The sequence below is a fragment of a genome, unplaced genomic scaffold, assembly GCF_019419815.1.
Source record: "Pyrus x bretschneideri cultivar Hongxiangsu unplaced genomic scaffold, Pyrus_bretschneideri_v1 Contig85, whole genome shotgun sequence".
NCBI classification, from domain to species: domain Eukaryota; kingdom Viridiplantae; phylum Streptophyta; class Magnoliopsida; order Rosales; family Rosaceae; genus Pyrus; species Pyrus x bretschneideri.
This window is the reverse complement of record NW_025999826.1, coordinates 757,239-779,473: the sequence shown is the minus strand read 5'-3', so window position 1 is coordinate 779,473 and position 22,235 is coordinate 757,239. Positions and strand designations below refer to the sequence as shown.

Genomic DNA, 22,235 nt, shown 5'->3' with positions numbered 1-22,235 from the left:
GGATGAAGAAGTATCTCCTGTCATAGAAGAAAATATGTCTCTAGTCAATATTCCATACCTAGGATTATGGGACAAAACAAGGCTAGAAAATTGAAGGAAATAAGGAAAATGAGGATTTAGCCTTTTGAGAGGAAATGACATCCTCATTACGATTTATAGTGGAGTAAAATGTCATTGCCATGGAAGAAAGGAAGTGGAGACACAGAATGGGCAAAACAAATACGAGAAGAGATGGATGATAGGAACATGGAAAAGGACACCACGAATTATACTCCAATGGGTAAGGCATATTTTGAAAGGAAAAAGAGGGAAATTATGGCCCGACGAGAGTTGTTTTCAACATCCAACTATACTTTTACAATGGCAGATGAAGATCATTATTTTAGTAATCTTTAATATCTAAGTTATAACCTTTAATATCTAAGTTGTTGTAGTTTTACTATTTAAGTTGTTGTAGTCTTTAATACTTAAGTTGTTGTAGTTTTAATATTTAAGATGTTGTAATCTTTAGTATTTAAGTTGTTGTAGTTTTAATATTTAAGATGTTGTATTTCAATTAAGTTGTGATCTTTGAATTAATTTCTAAGTTGTTAACCAATACATTAGAGAACAAACTTAATTCAATTGTTGAATTAATGTCTAAGTTGTTGTAGTTTTAATATGTAATTTAATTCAATTAACCAATAAGTTAAAGAACAAACTTAAAAATAATAAGTTATCGAGAAGCTAAAATATAGTCATTTCGGTTGGATATGGTAAATAAATATAGTCTCACATTGTTCATTTAAAAATAATTTTTTGTAAGACTATAATTCTGGACGGGGCTATATTTAGTCTTTTCGGTTGGAGATGACCTTAACCCACTCCACCACTCTCTTAGGGTAAATAATATCGTTTGTTAAAAAAAAATGAGGAAAATGAGTTTAAAAGGGTAAATTCATAAGTTCAAAAATTAAGAAAAGAAAAAAAAAAAAAAAAAAAAAAAAAAAAGAAGAAGAAGGAGTGGGTCTATTGGACTCTACGATCCTTGATCCACCAATTGATGATGTCGCTCAAACCCATCTAAGTTGAGCCCATAAAACAAAGAAAAAGGCCCATCCAAGCCAACTATATTTATGGCGGGAAAATTATCACATCTTTCGCGCCAAAATCCTACCCGCCAAACAAAGCAAACACTCTTTGCTGCCCAAACTCAACCTTCCAAACCCCAACGCTCTCCCCCCCTCTCTCTGGCCATGGCTTCCGATTCTTCTCCGGTGGACTTCAACAATGGTAAGCCCCTTCCTTCTTCTCTATTTCTCTCGAAATTCAGTTGTTTTCATGTGTCCGTAAATCTCAAATTCATTTTCTTTTTTCTTTTTCCTTTTTTTTTTTAATTTTATATTTTGATGTCAAATTTCAACAGGGCCTTCTTCTCCTGATGACTTCTTATCGAGCCCAATCGGCAACACCTTCTCCTCTCCGGTGGACACCACCCACCGCAGTCGGCGTCGATCCATTACCCCCTTGGAATTTGACACCCCGCGGGCGCAGCGGTCCCGGTTCGCCGCATCCGAAACAACACCAACGGGCACACGCCGCACCAACGGCCATAGTGCTGGCGCTGCCCCGACCCCCTCCTCCACTGACGGTGATGTCCCACCATCTTCTGAAGGCGGCGATGGGTACGGTGTGGACGAGGACCGACCCACATTTGTCTGGGGCACGAACATCAGCGTGAACGACGTTAAGGTGGCGATTGTTAGGTTTTTAAAGAATTTTCGGGATGAGTCGCAGTGGAATACGGAGAGTGAGTACCTTACAGAAGGGAAGTACATTGAGGCCATCAAGAGAGTTATTGAGATGGAAGATGATTCGCTTGATGTTGATGCACGCAATGTGTTTGATTATGATTCCGACTTGTATGCGAAGATGGTCAGGTACCCACTCGAGGTTCTTGCGATTTTCGATATTGTTTTGATGGAAATGCTGCCCATCATAAACCCGTTGTTCGAAAAGCACATCCAAACTCGGATTTATAATCTCAAAACATCCACCTCGATGAGAAATCTCAACCCATCTGGTTAGTTTTCAACAACTGCTTGTGTTTGCAATCCAATTTTCTCTTTTTGCTTTTGGGTTTTTGTTTGTTGCTGATCAATGTAATGTGTGTATGGAAATATGGACTGACTTGAGTATATGTATTACTAGACATTGAGAGGATGGTTTCGTTGAAGGGAATGATTATTCGGTCTAGTTCAATAATACCTGAGATAAGGGAAGCAATATTTAGATGCCTTGTGTGTGGCTACTACTCCGACCCACTTCCTGTAGAGAAAGGTAACCTTGTTCAGATCACATGTTTGTTTGCTTAGATTTGATTTAGATTGATTTCTCTATTGTATGCTGAATTTTTGAGTGCTATCAGGGCGAATATCGGAGCCTACAATATGTTTGAAGGAAGAGTGTCAAGCCAGGAATTCCATGACACTGGTTCACAATCGATGCAGGTAATCAAGGGCGACTCTCTTTCGTTAAGTTGTTTAAATGTTTGTTCTGTGTCATTTCACCTTTTGCATCTCCAGGTGCCTCCTTTCTTTTTGCAGTTTTTGTTAAACAACCAATGCACTTGTGATATATTTGATTTTATAGTTTTAATGGAACATGGACTCCTATATAAAAATGGGATTTTGAATGCTAACAAATAAAAGATTGACACTGAAATAAAAATTTCAAGAGACACAATTGTTTTTAAACTGAAGCAAAGTTCTAAAGATTGTGTTAGTCATGATTGTGGCTGAAATGGGCAAAAATCAAATCTAAAGCCTTTGTCCTATAGGTTTAGACTTTGGAACAAGTCAGTTTAGAAAACATTACGACCATATTCTATAAAATACAACTGAAAGGTGAAATAATGTGGAACAATACTTGTGAAATAAACTGATTTGAGAAAGTGACCTTTACAGTTTGAAGTTAGAGTTTTACAAAGAAATCACTTTAATGGGACTACTTTTTCAATCAGATTTACAGATAAACAGATTGTGAGGCTCCAGGAGACTCCTGATGAGATCCCTGAAGGAGGGACACCACATACAGTGAGTTTGTTGATGCATGACAAACTGGTGGATGCTGGAAAGCCAGGAGACAGAATTGAAGTAAGTCCATATTGTAACCCTTTGTGTGACCCTAAGATACCTATTATATTTCTTTATCTTGAATGTGTTCCTTTCCAATAGGTTACTGGGATATACAGGGCAATGACTGTTAGAGTTGGACCGACACAGAGAACTGTAAAATCATTGTTCAAGGCACGTTTCTATCTTCTATTTTTTCTATGAAATTTCAAGATCTTCACATTAAGGTGGTCTGGACATAAATTTCCGCTTCATTTGATTGCAGACTTACATTGATTGTCTGCATATAAAGAAATCTGATAAGTCAAGAATGCTGGCGGAGGATCAAGTGGAAGTTGACACTTCCTTGGTTGGAAACTCAGAAGAGATTCTTTTTGATGAAAAAAAGGTAATCAATGTATGCTTTCACTTGCAGTCGCATCAGACTTTGCTTGTATTGTCTGTATCAATCATATCCTTGCTGAAATTTCAGGTGGAACAATTGAAAGAGTTGGCAAAACAGCCAGATATATATGATCGATTAACAAGGTCTTTAGCACCAAACATCTGGGAATTAGATGACGTTAAAAAAGGCCTTCTTTGCCAGGTGCTTTAAATGCTTAAACTTTTTATTCTATGAGTAGTTTTGTTGGTCATTAAAAAAAAAAAAAAAAAAAATTTCTGTTTCATTATTTTTCAAAATTGATTCTTATTTTAAATGGCCTAAATGCAGCTTTTTGGTGGGAATGCTTTGAAGCTACCATCTGGTGCTCGCTTTCGTGGTGATATTAATATTCTTCTTGTTGGTGATCCTGGAACCAGCAAGTCCCAGCTGCTCCAGTACATACATAAACTAGCTCCTCGCGGAATATACACTAGTGGAAGAGGGAGTTCTGCTGTTGGATTGACTGCTTATGTTGCGAAAGATCCTGAAACAGGGGAAACCGTATGTTTTTGTTTATAAAAAAAACTTTATCTTATGGTATTTCATGAAAACACATGAAGTTAAGTGGAATCATTTTACAACTCTTCAGGTTTTAGAAAGTGGGGCCTTAGTTTTGAGCGATAGAGGCATTTGTTGCATTGACGAATTTGACAAAATGTCTGATAGTGCGAGGAGCATGCTACATGAGGTTGGTTATTTTTTTCACTTTTTTCTCAAGTATGTGGGAGGAATGTGCATTTTTTGAAATGCTTTTAAACTTCTCTTTTCATTTAAGTTTGGACATTTTGTCTTCAAAATCATGTTGAGTGATATGTGAAGATCCAGATTATATGCTTTCAAGTTTAATATGAGAGTTTGTAGATTCAAATTATATGCTTTAAAGTTGGACATTTTAATTTCATATTTTAGTTAATCAGAGACACAAGAACAGTATGTCAGTATGCTAAGTGGCATTAAGTATACTACTCAGTATATTATCAGGGACTGCATTCTAGTATTCCTTTGTGTGCAATGCAACTAATTTCCCATTGATGTGGCTTTATTTCTAAATATACTCATACTCCTCCAGGTGATGGAACAGCAAACTGTTTCAATAGCTAAGGCAGGGATTATTGCTTCCCTTAATGCTAGGACTTCAGTCTTGGCTTGTGCAAATCCAAGTGGTTCACGCTATAACCCTCGCTTATCAGTAATTGACAACATACACCTTCCTCCTACCTTATTATCCAGGTGAGAAGATACACATGACATGCATCTGGAACATTAAAAGGGTCTAAACTACGGCTTAATCATGGTTTTACCTACATTCGTCTAATTTAAAGACATTGTTTGTGAAGAATGTCAAACTGGTTTTTTCTTGCATAAATGGTGAAAGTTATCTATTGTGGAATATTGTTGTTAACTTTTTGGTGTAAATAATGTCAAACTTCTACTCGAAAAAAGAATGTCAAACTTGTTTTCTTGCATAGTTTCTGCAAAGTCTTTATTGTTTATGATTTTGAGTTGCTCCTCTGATCATTAGTTTTTCTCAGGTTTGATCTGATCTACTTACTCCTTGACAAGGCTGATGAGCATACAGACAGACGCCTTGCAAAGCATATTGTTGCATTGCACTTTGAGAATCCTGAGGTCTGGTGAATTATGAATTCTCTCATCCTAGTGCTATATTTTTTTGGTAAATATTTAAGGACTAATTTTAGCACATATCTTGTTTACTCCCTGTCTCCAATTGCAGAGCGTACAGCAGGATGTCTTAGACATTGCTACGTTGACTGCATATGTGGGCTATGCCCGAAAGCATATTCACCCACAATTATCTGATGAGGCTGCTGAAGAGTTGACTAGAGGTTATGTTGAGTTGAGGAGGAGAGGAAATTTTCCAGGCAGTAGCAAAAAGGTAAATTTACATCAGTCTTAGTACAAGGTACACTTCATATATATTCTAGGTCCAGAAATTGTAGAAGAATGTTAACATAATATATAGTTATGCACTTTTGTGACCATATTTTCACATGAAGTATCATTTTTCCCTATCAAGTGAAGATTCATTTTGAGATTTCTTTAATTCATCTCTTTCTTTGGTGCAAAATTTTTTTTCTCTTTATTTGCAGAATACATTGGTTGGTGCTTTTGACCTAGATCTCCAAATAAATTGTCATTTCTTGCATCAATCAATGTGGTTTTTTTTTCTTTAAATAAAAGGTCAAAAAGCTGGGATGTCTATATCATATTCAATTAACTGATTATTTTGACAGGTGATAACAGCAACACCCAGGCAGATTGAGAGTTTGATACGACTTAGTGAAGCTCTAGCTCGCATCCGTTTCTCAGAATCGGTTAGCAAAGACTGCATTGTATCTTAGCAGTTCACATATATTTATCTGGAATAAAATCAATAAAATTATGGCCTGATGCGTGCAGGTTGAGAAGCATGATGTTATTGAGGCATTTCGGCTTCTGGAAGTTGCAATGCAGCAATCAGCAACTGACCACTCCACAGGTATTTAGAGCATTTGTGTCCACTTTTTTCTTAATTCTACTTTTCCTGAAGACAAACACAGCTTAACATCATGTTTTACTTGTGCTTTGTTCTTAAGGAACGATCGACATGGATCTTATCACCACTGGAATTTCAGCAAGTGAAAGAATGAGACGAGAAAGTCTGGTATCATCAGCTCGCAACATAATTATGGAGAAGATACAACTTGGGGGACCCTCAATGCGCTTGTTAGAGGTGTGCTTTATTTACAAGATGTACAAACTAGACCCAGATAACTATCTTATAAATAACATCTTGATGTGTTTAATATGTCCTGCAGCTGCTGGAGGAGCTGAAGCAGCAGAGCTCTGGCGGTGAACTCCACCTCAACGATGTAAGTATATTCCTCTCTCTCTCTCTCTCTCTCTCATACAAACACAGAATTAGCATGCTGATGGCTATGCATTTGTTGGCATCTCAGCTGAGGACTGCAATTACGACACTAGCAAGTGAGGGATTTGTGGCTTTTGTTCACGGCGACAGTGTCAAAAGAATATGAAGAGAGAGGAGGCAGAGAAAGAAGAAATGAGTGACTTGACATTGGTTTTTTTAGTTGCCACAGTTAAGTGGGACCATAAAACAACTCGAGATGTATCACACCATATTCCAGGGTTGTTTTTGCAGGTGATTGTTGTGCGTGTAAATTATTTTTGTAGTCAGTTTTTGTTGGTTGGTCAAGTGGTTTAGTTGAGCTAATTACCCCATCAATATAACTCGTTCACGACAAGTGGTTGATTGTTACAGAATTTGTCTTATCGCCAATTAGCTCGTGGTATTTGTCTTCACGTAGTTGGTTATAGTCCCGTGTTCACAAGCTGCAACAGTTGCTAGGTTCTTGAGAACAGAAGCAAGAAGAGAAGGCTTAAATCGATATTTCGCTGACTCCAAATGGCTTACACAACCACTTGAAGGCCTAACTTTTTAATAACCTTTAAGAAGTTTCCTTTCCATGAAGTAGCAGCCAAGTGATGAGGCCAATCTAACATTGGCATCCACGAATGCAATCAGCTGCCAATTTCATTTGGTAGATGAATTCACTAATGAATCCAAAGACCACTTAATGAAATGTCACTTGGTATTACGGTCTAATCGTATTCTTCTTCGCTTGTAATCGAGAGGTCTTGGATTTGATTCTTGTGCAAAGATAAATTTGAATTACATTATTTGTAGCTCATTGTGAGGTTTAGTCCAATCCCCAGCTTTTTAATATAGATAATATTGTTTGTTTTAAAAAAAAACAAAAAGACAAACTTAATGAACTAATATGTTGTCTTTATTTGATTAGTTCCATAAAATATAAAAAAAAATATACAACATTGGTTGTTTTGAATAAGCTCACGTGATTGCTGCCTTTGACAGCCATATTATTTATTTTTCTTGGCGTTTCTTAATTAAGATTTTGAATTGAAATTAGGAACAAATATTGGGCGGCTGGACAATTTTTAATTGTTCTTTCCCCATCTCGATGGAATCTATGATGTGTTAAGTGATTGAGAAGTTTTTACTTCATTAAAAAAGAACCAAAATGTGGGAGCATATTTTTATTCCGGCGTGAATTGATGAAAATCTACGTACACAAAAAAAAAAAAAGACAAACGAAGTTAGACCAACACTAATGCGATGTTAGTTAGGGCTCCTAGCTTTTTGGGATGGATGTAACCCAGAGAGGTGTAGCTTGCAGTTGCCTAAATAATATTGTTCTTCAAAACCAAATAGCAAATGGATCGACAAGGTGGAATAGGAAAACAATCTTCAAAGTTGAATGGGAAAGCAATCTTCTTCTTTGATGTCTAAGTTGGCTTGAGAGATTTATTTCCTTTGGGATTCCAACAATGAATGGGATATTGTTGCTTCGTTCATTGTATAAACAAATAATAAAAATGATGAAAATTATTTATTAATAACTAATAATAGATTTGACAATCCACATCAAGCCATATAAGAATTGATATTTCGGTTGGAAAATACTAATGGTATTATTATTAAGGATGTGAACTTTTTGACTCCCTTTGAACATGCTCTAAGATTATCTCTAACTATTGGGTTAAAACTTAAAATTTAGGTTTTAAACTAACTCAATCATTTTCCAATGGTTATGCCTAAAATAAGTTTTGGGTTAAAATCCAAAATTTGGAGAAATTTAACCCAGAATTTAGGCTAGGATTAAAAGACTGGCCCACAAGAAAGTTTAGCCTAAATTCAAATCAACGTCCCACAATTAAATCCAACGGCTAAAACAATTAACAATATTATTTAAATTAAAATTCATCCAAGAATTCTATAAATAAAATTTCATAAAGTCAGTTTAGTGGAATTTTCAACTTTTCTAAGAATTTAAATATTTTAGATTAAAATGGTTCTTGAAAAATTTAGGTTTGGATGCTGTTAATAAAACAAGCCAAATAAGAATTGGAAAGCGACGTAAGTGGCTCTCTACCATAGCAGCGAAAAGACTTTGAGCTATTGCATAACGGTGTAGATTCAAACATCATCGATAAGTAACCTAACAAAATCTATTGTTAAAAAAAAAAAAAAAAAAGTACTGGAAAGCGACAAAAAGTTGCAAAAGCTCAAGAAACTTCCTACAAAACCCTCCCCAACAGTAAAAGTTAAAAGGAGGGAGAGGGGACCTGGTGACGTGGGAGATCTTTTGTGGCGCAGCGCGAAGGGGAGAGAGAGGGAGAGAAACCAAAGCAATCAGCTAAGTGAATTATTATTTTTCTCTTCCATCTCTCTCTCTGTTTTTCCGACTGTCTGCAGTCGCACGTTTACACGTACACGGACACGGAACACACCATCGAGAGAGAGGAAAGAGGAGAGAGAGAGAGAGAATGGGAGAGTGCTGTCCTCCGATGGATCTGTTCAGGTCGGAGCCCATGCAGCTCGTCCAGATCATCATCCCCATTGAGTCCGCTCACCTCACCGTCTCTTATCTCGGCGACCTCGGCCTCCTCCAGTTCAAAGACGTACGCCTTTTACTCTCTCCCTCGCTGATTCCCATTTTTCTGTTTCAATTATGGTTTCTTCTTCTTTTTCGATTGGTTTTTTTGCTGCGGAGAAACAGTAAAAACCCTAACTTGGCACTGTTTCCGATTGGAATTGTTCATTGGTTTGGATTCGATTTGCGGAAGTGCGTTTCTTTTGCGAATTTGGGGTTTTGTTTTTGTGTATGAGATTGAATTGCCTGGTTAGTGAGTGGTGTTTGATTCTATAGATTTTAAGGAGCTCAATTAATCTGCAAATTGATGTGGTGATCAATTGGTTCATTACCAATTACATAATTTGGTCTCCCGAGAAAGGACAATTGATTATCGGAGCATTTAGCTTCGCAAGCGCCTGATACGCGACCATGGCACTGTCAGATTTTGGCGTCTTGGAAATTTGTAGCGCCATTAAAATGGACATGTTGTTTACTAAATATAGCTAAAGAGCTTCAAATAGCAGACTAACACAAGTCACGAGTCATAAATCAAATTAGAAAGATATAAGTAGCGGGAGCAACCAAAAGCAGCGGGTCGAAACTTTTGGTATTATTTTGCTCACCATAGAGTGGTAGTGTAGTGTATGGGTGGGTGGTGAACATGGTAGCTCTCTATTGAGGGATTGATCAGTAAAAGTTATGATTGCGGTGGTGAGTTGAGATTTATTCAGATCTCTTTCGTCTAAGCTATAGGCAAATTATATGTATGGAAACAAGAAGCAAGTTATTTCATGATTTCTATTCCAGAATGTACAATGTTCTGTTTAAGATTAAAGAACTGAAGTTGAAGGTGAACTGTGAAAAGGTCGATATCATGCTTAAATGAAGAAAAGATTTACGGGTAAGCGGATTAGAAAATAAATGAGGATCACACAAGGGCTTCACCTATCCTATAATTGATGGAGGTTTGAATACTTTTTACTCTGTTAATAACTCTTACAAAATTGTTGAGAACTAATGTTCGAAATTGGGTGACCTGATGGTCTTGATGCTGCACAACTTGCAATCATGTTGAAGCAATATGCTAGCTCTGTTGGTGGTCATCCTTAATCTAGTCACTGTTGTGCTGCTTTCATAATTTTTTTCAAGTTTTTTTTGTTACTAATATTTTTATGAATCACTCTTCCAGCTCAATTCAGATAAGAGCCCATTTCAAAGGACATATGCTGCTCAGGTGTGTTTATGTTTCTTAGCTTGCTGACCAGCGGCATGTTATTCATTTTGTTTGGTCGTGGATATGATACTTCTCCTAAATAAACCGTCTCATCAAAATTGAGTTATTAAGGATTAGCAGGAAAGGAGGGAAAGCCTATAGTTTAAATTGCTTTCCAATAGTTTATGTTGTCTTGGAGGTTTTCCAATTTTGACGCATACCTTTAGAGCTGTACTTATGATTAGTTGTCCTTGTGAACTGTTCTAGGTTGTTGCCAAACAAAGAAGAGTCATGTAATTTTTACTGGCTATCTTGATTGTAAGATAGATACAGAATATCTCATCTATGCTCTTCATAATTGTTTAAGTACGTAAATATTATGTCTTCAAATGAGTATTTGGTTTGTAAATTTACTATTTCATTTTTCTATGAAGATTAAAAGAAGTGCTGAGATGGCACGCAAATTACGTTTCTTTAAGGAGCAAATGTTAAGGGCAGATTTACCTCCTTCAAAGTCTGCAAGACAAGTTGACGTCAATGTGGATGACCTTGAGGTATAATAAGGTGTTTGGTGTATAGCAAAGATGTTTAGTATTGCATTTTCTAACAAATTCACTTTTGTGTGTATGCTAGGTGAAACTTGGTGAACTTGAGGCAGAGCTGATTGAAATAAATTCGAATGATGAAAAGTTGCAACGTTCATATAATGAACTCTTAGAATATAAGCTTGTTCTGGAAAAGGTAATGACCCTTTTTTGTTTTCGTCGCCAAAAATGATCTTAGCATCTCTATGACCACGCAGTATGCATTATTAGGTATCAGATCATATACTATCCGCTGATTACACTAAGCTCATAAGTATTATTAATATCATTCATGGGAATCTATCGTGAAGGAAAGGGTAAAAAATAGTATGATGAGCTTTTGTTTTTGCACAAGGAGAAAAGGGATATAATTATCCATATTGTTTTTTGAACCATTGATAGAAATGGATTATGCAGTTCAAGCAATGAAAAGTATCTTTAGTAATATTGTAATTCCTTGTTGCTTGAAGATTCTAACTTGTTGGAACAATTTTTTTAGAAGTAACATAAGTTTCCAAGACAGTTCTATCCGTGTACAAAAGCTGTATGCGTATAATACTGAAAATGAAAAGAAAACAGAAACTGTGAGTGAAGATTAAAAAGAGGTTTGAGGAGTTTTATTCATTCAGATAGCTACTACACAAGCTTAGATCTTTGTGATGCAAAGTTTTTCACTTTGGAACACTATAATTTTTCTCTACAACTACAAAGACCAACAAAAAAAAAAAAAGGTAAGTGCCTAAGAGCTGTAGTTGACCTTTTAAAAAACCTGCCATGCCACCCCAAAACAAGGCTGCAGACTGTCTCAGGAAGCAGCCAATATACCCCAAATAAAGACGGGAAAAACTCTAAATTTCTCAAGCCACAGAGCTCTTAAAAAAGATGTTGGATTCATTTTTGCTCTGTTGCACTTGCACATGCAAAGATAGTCTATTGAAGTAGCTCCCTTACCTCTGGAGATTAAATGTTGCATTTTTCATATCTTATCTAAGCAACTGTTCAATCTAGTAAACAGGAATCGGATAGAGATTTATTCGAATTTTTTTTTCTTCAAATAAATATGTAGAAGATATTAAAACAGAAAGGACTTGAAAACTGAAATTCAGCCAACAGCTGGAGTGACCATCCAAATTACCTTAAATAGGCATGAGCAAAAGCTCTGGTTAGATTATTGAGATTAAAGGTTCATGCAAGCATCATAAGATTACACATATAGTAATACAGGTGATTTCATTAAATGAGCTGAAGTGGTAAAATATGTTTGTCTACCCTTATGTGACGTATAAACTTAAGTAGTTCAGAGAGTTCTGAATCTTGGATTCTCATTGGACGTTTTCTAATATCACTAACAGAGAAGCAATTATCAATTTGATCTGCCGATGAACTAGAAGTTGGATAGAGTTTACTCATTTGGTCTCGTGTCTCTCTTTTGAAGTTTAGTTTACTTTAATAAGCTCTTATGTGACTGAAAAATCTCTTCCTGTCAGGCTGGTGAGTTTTTTCACTCAGCTCAAAGCAGTGCCGTGTCGCAGCAGAGAGAAAATGAATCCCGTGATATCAGTGACGAATCCCTGGACACGCCTTTATTATTGGAGCAAGTACAGATTTCAATTTTGGATTTTTATTGTATTTTGATTAACCACAGTCCTCTTCCTGTTGCTGAACCCAATTCTTTTTGTTTGGCTGTTGTGAAGGAAACATCAACGGATCCATCAAAGCAAGTTAAGTTGGGATTTCTCACTGGTCTTGTTCCTAGGGAAAAATGTTTGGCATTTGAGAGGATTCTATTTCGAGCTACTAGGGGTAACGTTTTTCTGAGGCAGACTGTTGTTGAGAATCCCGTGACTGACCCTGTCTCAGGAGAGAAGGTATTGGCATGTCATTTCCTGCATTTTTATGTTCTTGGAAAGATGAGAGGAAGTTGCTTTTGCTCTTGTGGTATCTTTTCCTCTTTATAATTCAAGGTCACAAAAAAAAGATGGACTAGAAGCCCATCAAAACTGATAAGATGAATAACAGTAAACTGTATATGTTTCAACAAAGAAGTCCAATAAATAGGTTAGTTATTTAACAACCTCCACCTCTTCCATTACATGTTAAAAAGTTATTCCTATGGTTTTTAACCAAACAGTCCATAAGGATCTTGGGGGTGCAGGAATTGTGGGGGAGAGGTTGGCCTGTTTGGATGTTCTTTAAGAATGGCTATTAGTGGTTTCAAATAACCAAAAGCACTTTGACAATGTTCAGCAAAAATGTTAGAAGTGCTTATAGGTTGTGAAAGATCTTGGATTTTGTTAAAAATCTCGATGTGCTTCTTCCAGAAGAAGCACTTATGAGCTTAAATGCTATGCAAACCTTGTATGAATACTAGAGAAATGGATAATTTATTTTATAATATGGAACTGTTAGTTTGGCCATCTGGTTTTTCGTTGTTATTGCACACTTTGTCTTTGACTATGAATGATGATCTATATGCAGGTTGAGAAAAATGTTTTTGTGGTATTCTACTCTGGAGAAAGAGCAAAGAGCAAAATCCTTAAAATATGTGATGCCTTTGGAGCTAATCGATACTCTTTCCCTGAGGACCTAGGTAGACAATCTCAGATGATTACTGAGGTATGTATATTTTCTTTGTTTATAGCTTCTTTTTTTTCTTCTCTATCATTTATCGTGTTTCATGTCCGTAGAAGTAAAAAAGTAAACAAATAAAAAAAACTGTAGCCATTTGCAGTTTTGTTCGATCATAGTATCATTTTTTTTTTTCCAGCATGAAGTAATTCCAATGTTAATATCAATCATACTTAAACTATTTATTTGTATAACCCCCATGCTTAAGTGCAAGTCCAAGCTTAAGTAGAAATCCAAGTTAGCCTTTTGTAGTCGTTAGCAGTCCGTCCATATTCTAGGGTGCTGATCATCTACATGTTTTGAAGTTACCTGCCGGGCCTTGATTTCCACTGATCCCATTTTGACGATGTTGGTTTTTTTTTTTTTTTTTTTTCTCACTGACAATATATAATCCTCAACTTCAGGTTTCGGGAAGACTTTCAGAGCTAAAGACCACCATAGATGTTGGAGTGTTGCTTCGGGGACGTTTGCTACAGACTATTGGCGAGCATTTTGAGCAGTGGAACCTTTTGGTAGGTTTGGAATTATTTTATTTAATGAAGTTCGTTCATTATATATGGGGAGATATGACTAAGACTAACTCAAAACATATGGTGTTTGAGTGTATTGCCAATGTCAAGCTATTTACAACGTTTCTTTGTACTTATGAAGGTGAGGAAGGAGAAATCCATATACCACCATCTTAACATGCTCAGCCTTGATGTAACAAAAAAATGTCTTGTGGCTGAAGGGTGGAGTCCTGTTTTTGCATCAAAACAGGTATCCTTTATTACAGACATTTCTCCATAGGATGATGAATCATTTTATACCCAGTTCAAATCAGAAGTTGTGAACACCAAACAGTGATGTACAATAGTACAAGTCAAATATGTTATTGACTTTCTTTGTTTCAATGTGTCTTTGCAGATCCAGGATGCATTGCAGCGGGCAGCATTTGACTCTAACTCACAAGTTGGAGGTATTTTCCAGGTTTTGCATACTAAGGAGGCACCACCTACCTATTTCCGTACAAACAAATTCACTTCTTCTTTTCAAGAAATTGTTGATGCATACGGGTGAGTTCCACTGCAATATCTTCTCTTCTGTGCTCCTTTATAGATAATTGGAATAGATAAGTATTTTACTTGATTTTTTTTTTAATGAAGAAAAAGAAAAGAAATTGAGTCAGTTATGTCCTTAACCACTGTCATTTCTGGAATTTCCTTAGTAAGGTGCCAGGGCTAGATACTGAAAGTTTCCATGCACTTTATGTTGTTGATTTCCGTTGTGGTTGTTTTAATCTGCCATTTATAGTACCATTAACAGGCGAGCTAGTTAGTAACTTGTTCTGCCAGGTAATATATGGTAAAAATGAATGATTTAATTCTTAATGTAATATCTAATTTAGCCATTAATGAAGACCGTTGTTTGAAATCAATGAAACATTAATAAGTGGTTGTAGTAAGAAATCAAACCCCACATTTACCTGCAGTTAATCTTTCTCGTTAAAAATTGAATCTTAGAATTTGAAATCACAAATTGTGCCGATAATTTATTGTTTCCAACAGAAATATACACGAGATTATAAAATGTTTTGCCTTAATGTAACTGCAGGGTGGCTAAGTATCAAGAAGCAAATCCTGCTGTATATACCATTGTGACATTCCCATTTCTTTTTGCTGTCATGTTTGGTGATTGGGGGCATGGAATATGTTTGTTACTTGCGACCTTATATTTAATAGGCAGGGAAAAGAAGCTTTCCAGTCAGGTATTGCTACCAAGCTTTTCAATCACTTAATATGCTGATAAATTCGATCTCAACAATAATCTTTTTGCATTGTAGGTCATTTACTTATTTTTTTGTACCAAAGTATAGGATCAAAGATTGATGTATTCCCTTACTGTATTCATGGTAGTTGGCTGTTCCATTATATTAGGTTAATAAAATTTAAAAAATGTGGATCAATTTGATTCATTTTTTTGTTAGATGTTATTATGATTATATCTCATCTAAAGAAAAATGTGAAGCAGGACCATTGTGACACCAACTGTATGTTGCTTATTGCCCCCACTATGTTACCAGTTGTCAAATGATATTTCACTATGCCATTCTTTTTTTTCCCCTCGTTTTCTTCCCTCTCCCCCTGTCAGGAAGTTGTGATTGTTTAATAAGTTTCAGGACTGACAGATTGTGTCTTTTACCTCTAGTGTTGTGAGGAGTAAGGAACTATTCCAGGTTATAAGGATTTGATTTATCGACCTTTAAATATCTGATATTGTCTGTTGCACGAGCTTCATAGAAAGTCGTAATTCCCTTAAAACTGCAAATTCTGGGGTCCTGCTTCTTTATGACGATACTGCCTCTGTATAATGATAGCATGTTTACTTGATTGGGTATGTGAAGCAATGGGTATGGGAATCACCCTCATTCCTTGCTTCCTTGCAAGTAAACATGCCCTGAATTCATTTGTTGTGATTACTATCCTCTTTTCACTTTGTTACTCAACATTCAAAGGAGATGGAGATCATAGTTTCTGTTAGTAACTTAGTATGTGGATGCTGGGCCTTTTCCGGTCACATTTGGTTATTTGACTTATATTTGGGAAGCAGTTTTTTTCCTAATCCATTTTTGTCTTCATCTAAGAATCTAATTATATATTTTTATGGTTTTACAGAAGCTTGGAGACATCATGGAGATGGCCTTTGGTGGTCGTTACGTTATTTTGTTGATGGCAATTTTCTCAATCTACACAGGTGTTATCTATAATGAGTTCTTCTCTGTCCCGTTTGAACTGTTTGGTCCCTCAGCGTATGCATGCCGTGATCTTTCTTGCAGGTATATGCTTAGACTTTGAAGATGTATATCCTTCTCTTCTGCATCCTCACTTTGAATTGTTTGTAATAGTTAATTGAAATACTTCAATTGCAGAGACGCTACTACAGCGGGCTTGGTTAAGGTGCGTCCTACTTATCCATTTGGCCTGGATCCTGTATGGCATGGATCCCGCAGTGAGCTCCCATTCCTAAACTCATTGAAGATGAAAATGTCAATTATTATTGGTGTGGTCCAGATGAACCTAGGAATTATGATAAGTTATTTCAATGCCAGGTTCTTTCGAAGTAATTTGAATGTTTGGTAAGTTGTGAATCTTTATTTTGTTATCTTAGTTTTCAGTGGAGGTTTCATTTTTACCTCCAAAGGCAGAAAATACATTCACTGTAGATATGAATAATTCACATGTACTGTGAATTCTTCCATCTACAGTCGCGTCATTAGTTGTTTCTTTAATCTGCGTCTCACCCTGCTTATAGCTTAGTATTCATTCAGCTGCTTCATTTTCCCAGGTTCCAGTTTGTACCTCAGATGATATTTTTAAACAGTCTATTTGGCTACTTGTCCATTCTCATTGTTATGAAGTGGTGGACCGGTTCAAAAGCTGATCTCTACCACGTAATGATATACATGTTCCTAAGTCCTACAGACGAGCTAGGTGAAAATCAGCTTTTCAATGGTCAGAAAACAGTGCAGGTACTATCACTGTTTTTTTCTTATTTTAAAATTTTCTTTTAAAAGAAAATGTCAGTATTCCTCATGTGTTGTTTGTTCTTTTACCAGCTTGTGCTATTATTGTTGGCTTTTGTTGCTGTACCATGGATGCTGTTTCCAAAGCCTTTTCTTTTGAAGAAGCAACATAAAGATGTATGTTTGACATCCATTCACCCACAGTCCTTTTGATCATCACTCCGCTCCCTTTTATTCATATAAGTTCATCTTCTGATGGTGATGTTATTTCAGCGGCATCAAGGTCAGTCCTACGCTCTACTTGAGGATACCGAAGAGAGCTTGCAAGTGAATTCAAACCATGATGCCCATGGTCATGAGGAGTTTGAGTTCAGTGAAGTTTTCGTACATCAAATGATACACACAATAGAATTTGTACTTGGAGCAGTCTCAAATACAGCTTCATACCTTCGTCTATGGGCTTTAAGGTAGTTTCTGAGAACTTGAACTATCATTCTTGGCTCTTGGTGTATTTGATTTTTCTGTCTGCACATGCCAGTTCATGTCTGCATTTGTTATTGCAGTTGTGCGTGCTTGCACTGATTGATTTCAATGAGTTTTGGCATTCTATGTCGGGAAGTCTTGAAATAAAAAAGAACTTTCTGGCTTCATAAAGTTTAAAATTGAAGCAATAATAAAATTTGCATTCAGTGGTAGATTGTTAGCTTCTCATGTTTGTTTGCACAAGTCGATTTTGACATGTCACCGAACTGAACCATGCGCATGTCATTGTTTTGTAAGAAAAGTCAATAGTGGACAGCTTATTCACTGTTTATGGGGAAGACAATTTTTTTTTTCCGCTTGGTGACAATGACATTGGCTGATAAGATCCCTCATTACATTAGTTGGTCAATCTGTTGGTTTCTACAAAAAAATTAGCATGTTTTCTTTCAGCCATGACAGAATGGAATATGGTCAATAAGTTGTATTTGCAGATATTCCTTTTTATCTATTTGTGCAATAAGTGCTAATGTCGAGCATTTGTCTTTTGGAACTTTGTACAGTCTTGCTCATTCAGAGTTGTCCAGTGTGTTCTACGACAAGGTTCTCCTAATGGCCTGGGGGTATGTTTTACTCATTTGTGATGCTGCTTTTATTTAATACTCCGTCAAAAAGTTGGCCACAATTTCAACTTCTTTGTCGATTCTTGGGATGTAGAGAATAGGCCAATGAGCACCAAATGAATGTTTTAGCAGAGTTCGTTTCCATTTGTTCCTGTTGCTCATCTGGATTATTACTTACGCCCAAGAAGTCGTGACCGAGGATTTGAATTGTTGAATTAAATTAGGCAGTCATACTGGACATCTGCAAAGGAAATAAATGAAACATATTATTTTGTACGTCTCACAGGTTCAACAATTGGATTATACTCATAGTGGGTCTCATCGTCTTTGTGTGCGCCACTGTCGGTGTTTTACTACTGATGGAAACTCTCAGTGCTTTCCTTCATGCTCTTCGACTTCACTGGGTGGAATTCCAGAACAAGTTTTATGAAGGGGATGGTTACAAGTTCTATCCATACTCGTTTGCATTGCTTGACGACGAAGATGAGTGATGCCGTAAAAAGAAGTCTTCGGCAGTGTATAAGCCATGGAGTCGAGAGTGAATAGGTGTGAACGCGAGTTGATTCTTTCATTCGAACAGTACAAAAAAGAAAGCAACTGATGAATCTTGTATGTGGAGTTATCGGTTGGTTTTGGAATTGAGCATCAACCCCGTTTAGCATGTTTATTTATTTGTTCTTGGGAGGAATAAGCAGTTATTAGGTTAGCATGTTTAAATATACAATGGCAATTGCGGCCGTGTGTAATAATAAACTAATGACGATATTCAGTCATCTTTCTATTAATATTTATTATTATTAAGGAAAACAAAATTATTATTTTGCTGTTCGAGTAATCCAGAGTGCGGTTATGCCGCTTAACGGTTTAGTGATATTTTTCTTAAGTGAGGTTTTAAATTCGAATTTCGTAGATGTCAAATTTTTAATGAACCTGTAAGTAAGAGGTAAAAAAATATTCTTTCTTTTTAGTTTCGAAAGTAAAAGATATTCATTTCAGAAAGGGAAGGTGATTCAGATAAAGTAGTTTGAGGAAGAAAAAAAATTATAGAAAGTGAACAAACTGAAAAAAAAAAACACTTCAGAAATGCTAAAAAGAAAGTTGTTCAAGTTGCAAAATAGGATGATGGAGGAAACCAAACAAATTGCAGCTACTAAGAGATGCCGATTTATTTGGTATTCTTCGGGACTCACGTACAACTTTCAGCTAGGGTGGAAAAAATTCCCGAAAATCCCGAACTGAACCGAAAAAATCTTGATCCCAAACCAAAAATTTTCCAAACCGAAATTCCTGAAATTTTCGGGATGCTATCCAAATGCAATCCCAAAATTTCGGTAAGGGATTCGGGATTGGCTTCTCGATATTTTTGGAATCCCATCCCCAATCGAAAATATATATTATTAATTATTATATATATATGTATAAATATATATATATATATATATATATATATTACATCTTATTCTTTTATAATTGATGCTGGTAGTTTCTAATTCATGCTCTGCAACCTGGAATGCTTTACACCTTGCATATTTTTCATGTATAGTTTGATATTCATTTGGATTTTATTATTATTGTTGTCATGGTTGATGATTTCAGAAGACTTGATTCTTTTGTCTCTCAACAGATTGCCAAAAGGGTTTAATTAATTTGAATTTTGACCGATAAAAACAGTCAAGCATGCCAATATTCGATTAAATGGTAGTGTGAATGAAATGACATACCTAGTTCATGAATGTGTTCTTGAATTATATATTTGAAAAATAATTCATAATTTCATATTTTAATTTGGGATTCCCGATTGTCCCGAAATCCCGAAAATATTTCGGGATTCCTGAAAATTTGGTTTAGGATTGGTCTTCGAATTCCCGTCCCGAAAGATTTCGGTTTGGGATTCGGGATATTACTTTCAGTTTGGTATCCCATACCGAACCACCTTGACTTTTAACTGGGGACTTCAGTTTTAGATACTTGAGATGCTAAATTTGTTTAGTCCCTTTCAAATTTTACATACTTTTTTTAAAAGAGCAATCACGTATGATCTTTGGACAGAGATTAGTAATTTTAATTTAGATATCGAAGATAAGATATTGGAGAAAACTAAACAAATTAAAGACTTCTAGTCAAGAAGTTAAATATGTTTAGTCTCCTCCAATTCTTACATATGACTTAAAAAAAAAGACAAAGACTAGCAACTTTCAGTTTACATGCCGAACATAAGATATTGGAGGAAACTAAACAAATTAAGCATTTCCGATTGAGAAATTCAATTTGTATAGTCCCCTCCAATTCTCACATACGACTTATAAAAGAGCAATACGTACAACTTACAGTGAAATAATAAAAACTTTAAATTTGGATGCAGATATAAGATATTAGAGAAAACTAAAATAGAGATCTTCGATAGAAAAGTTAAATTCGTTTAATTCCCTCGAATTTTTACATACGGTTTTTAAAAGAGCAATGAAATGTTGGAGAGATTTGAGAATAGAGGGTGGTGGGAGAGAAGGTGAAGGCAACCGAGTTCAGTATCCCTTCTTTCTTTTTAAGTCAGTTTGTGGATTTGTGGAAGGTGTAGAAGAGCAAACATGTATTTATAAACGATGTTGATTTCTCAATGAATAGAAGCGTTTTTTTGGTCAAAGTCATGCCATGGTGCCCGGGAGCAAAATTGGCATGCCACTGACATCTGTACACGTGGACTGTTAAATGTGACCAATTCTTAATGCCGACACGATCAATAGAATTTATTGGATGAAGATAAAATGAAGAGATAATTAAATACGTTTATTTTTGTTATGGTGTTAGAATCAGTCTCATTACAGTCATGCTCTCCTAATATTCTCATTTTGAGGACATGTGATGTCCAAATGTAATCAAATATTTTAAGCATAGGGATCTAAACCAATGTAATATTGTGACTAATAATACATTTGGGCCTCATAGGTCCTCAAAATGAGGACATTAGGAGAGTAGAACTCAGTCTCACTAATACTTTCTCCCAAAATGTGACAACCCGTTCCAAATTTTACGTTTTTATTTTATTTTAAAAGCGTGAATTTACGAAATTGCCCTAGAGGTAAGGACTTGGACTTCTGTTGACCATCGTCTAGAGAGACGTATGACTTATTCTTTTAACATATTCTCGTAATACTCGTGGATGTGAACACATAGGCGAAAGCCGTTTGCGAGTCCGGATTATAACGGTATAGTTACGGACATTCGAAATTGATTATTCAAGGTTTAGTGTTAATTAAATTAAATCCCCAATCAGAAATTGATTATTTAAGGTGAAGCCCAATCAAAAAAAGGAAAGAAAGAAAGAAAAAAAAAAAAATCCCAGCTTTTCCCGTGGGTTTTCCCACTCGCGACCACCCATTTTCCAAGGCCGATTCCGGCCAACTCCGGTAAAGTTTTTCGATGCCACCACCACCATCTTGAAGCTCTCATTCCCCTCTACAAAACCCACCCAAGAACCACCTTGATTAACATGGGATGTGGAGGTTTGAGGCCACGAAAGTTGACGAAAATCAATGGTGCTCCGGCCACCCTTTTTGATTTTTCGGCAAATCGGCAAAGCAATGGCTGATGCCACCACTTGGACTTTGTAGCCCATCATCCCAGGAGCAAAACCCAACCAACCTTGACCCCGTTGGACCACCGTAGACGACGAATCGACGTCGAGAAGTTTTAGGCACCCGCCGGCTTCGTGGGCAAAATTGATCATCTTCCGTCCACTTTTGGACTTCGTGGCAGGTATGAAAGTTGCTCCACTCACTGAGATCTTCATTTCTGTGAAGTTTGAGAATTTTTTGAAATAGTTGGATTTTCCGGCGAGTCGGGGCGGCCGACCTCCACCCGCAGCGGCGCGTGGCCAGTGGGCCGCCAATGCTATTTTTAGGCTATGTCGAATGTCTTGAATTCAGTTTTGTTATTTGAATGACATAGGTTGATCGTTGGAACCTAAATTCGTTACGATACATTGCTTGATGAAAATGTGAATCGACGATCCGACCGTTGGATCGTCACCAAACTTGGGTACATTATAATACGTAATATTTAAAGATCATAGGAATTTATGGATCGGGAATCCGATGTACGGATCTTCCCGAATTGGATTTGTAAGTTAGTAAAATAAATGTTCACGGCCACTTGTTTTAGGCAATTGGCAAAGATCTGACCGTTGGATTGTAATAAAATTTTAATATGTTA

General features: G+C 36.3%; 2 protein-coding genes across 2 annotated transcripts; both read left to right on the top strand.

Annotated features, from left to right (window-relative positions):
• Positions 1-1,023: 1,023 nt before the first annotated feature.
• On the top strand, positions 1,024-6,838 carry LOC125473387 (DNA replication licensing factor MCM4-like). Its single transcript, XM_048576116.1, has 18 exons — positions 1,024-1,272; positions 1,406-2,062; positions 2,191-2,319; positions 2,408-2,489; positions 3,002-3,134; positions 3,216-3,287; positions 3,379-3,501; positions 3,586-3,699; positions 3,826-4,038; positions 4,127-4,225; positions 4,607-4,767; positions 5,070-5,166; positions 5,273-5,434; positions 5,793-5,873; positions 5,959-6,037; positions 6,135-6,271; positions 6,357-6,410; positions 6,498-6,838. Exons 1-18 carry the CDS (start codon positions 1,116-1,118, stop codon positions 6,573-6,575), a joined length of 2,628 nt encoding a protein of 875 aa, XP_048432073.1. The 5' UTR covers positions 1,024-1,115; the 3' UTR covers positions 6,576-6,838.
• Positions 6,839-8,713: 1,875 nt separating this feature from the next.
• LOC125473392 (V-type proton ATPase subunit a3-like) lies at positions 8,714-18,844 on the top strand. Its single transcript, XM_048576121.1, has 18 exons — positions 8,714-9,042; positions 10,186-10,230; positions 10,644-10,763; positions 10,843-10,950; positions 12,281-12,391; positions 12,488-12,661; positions 13,272-13,409; positions 13,826-13,933; positions 14,073-14,180; positions 14,328-14,476; positions 15,015-15,168; positions 16,076-16,236; positions 16,330-16,536; positions 16,746-16,929; positions 17,017-17,100; positions 17,197-17,390; positions 17,967-18,026; positions 18,313-18,844. The coding sequence occupies exons 1-18, from the start codon at positions 8,908-8,910 to the stop codon at positions 18,515-18,517; spliced, it is 2,445 nt and encodes an 814-aa protein (XP_048432078.1). The 5' UTR covers positions 8,714-8,907; the 3' UTR covers positions 18,518-18,844.
• Positions 18,845-22,235: the final 3,391 nt, after the last annotated feature.

Coding starts and splice junctions, on each gene's coding strand:
- LOC125473387 (XM_048576116.1), top strand. CDS start 1,116: ATGGCGGGAAAATTATCACATCTTTCGCGCCAAAATCCTACCCGCCAA. Junction 2,320..2,407: donor CCCACTTCCTGTAGAGAAAG/GTAACCTTGTTC, acceptor GAGTGCTATCAG/GGCGAATATCGGAGCCTACA. Junction 2,490..3,001: donor CTGGTTCACAATCGATGCAG/GTAATCAAGGGC, acceptor TTTTTCAATCAG/ATTTACAGATAAACAGATTG.
- LOC125473392 (XM_048576121.1), top strand. CDS start 8,908: ATGGGAGAGTGCTGTCCTCCGATGGATCTGTTCAGGTCGGAGCCCATG. Junction 9,043..10,185: donor GCCTCCTCCAGTTCAAAGAC/GTACGCCTTTTA, acceptor TCACTCTTCCAG/CTCAATTCAGATAAGAGCCC. Junction 16,930..17,016: donor ATGGTCAGAAAACAGTGCAG/GTACTATCACTG, acceptor TTCTTTTACCAG/CTTGTGCTATTATTGTTGGC.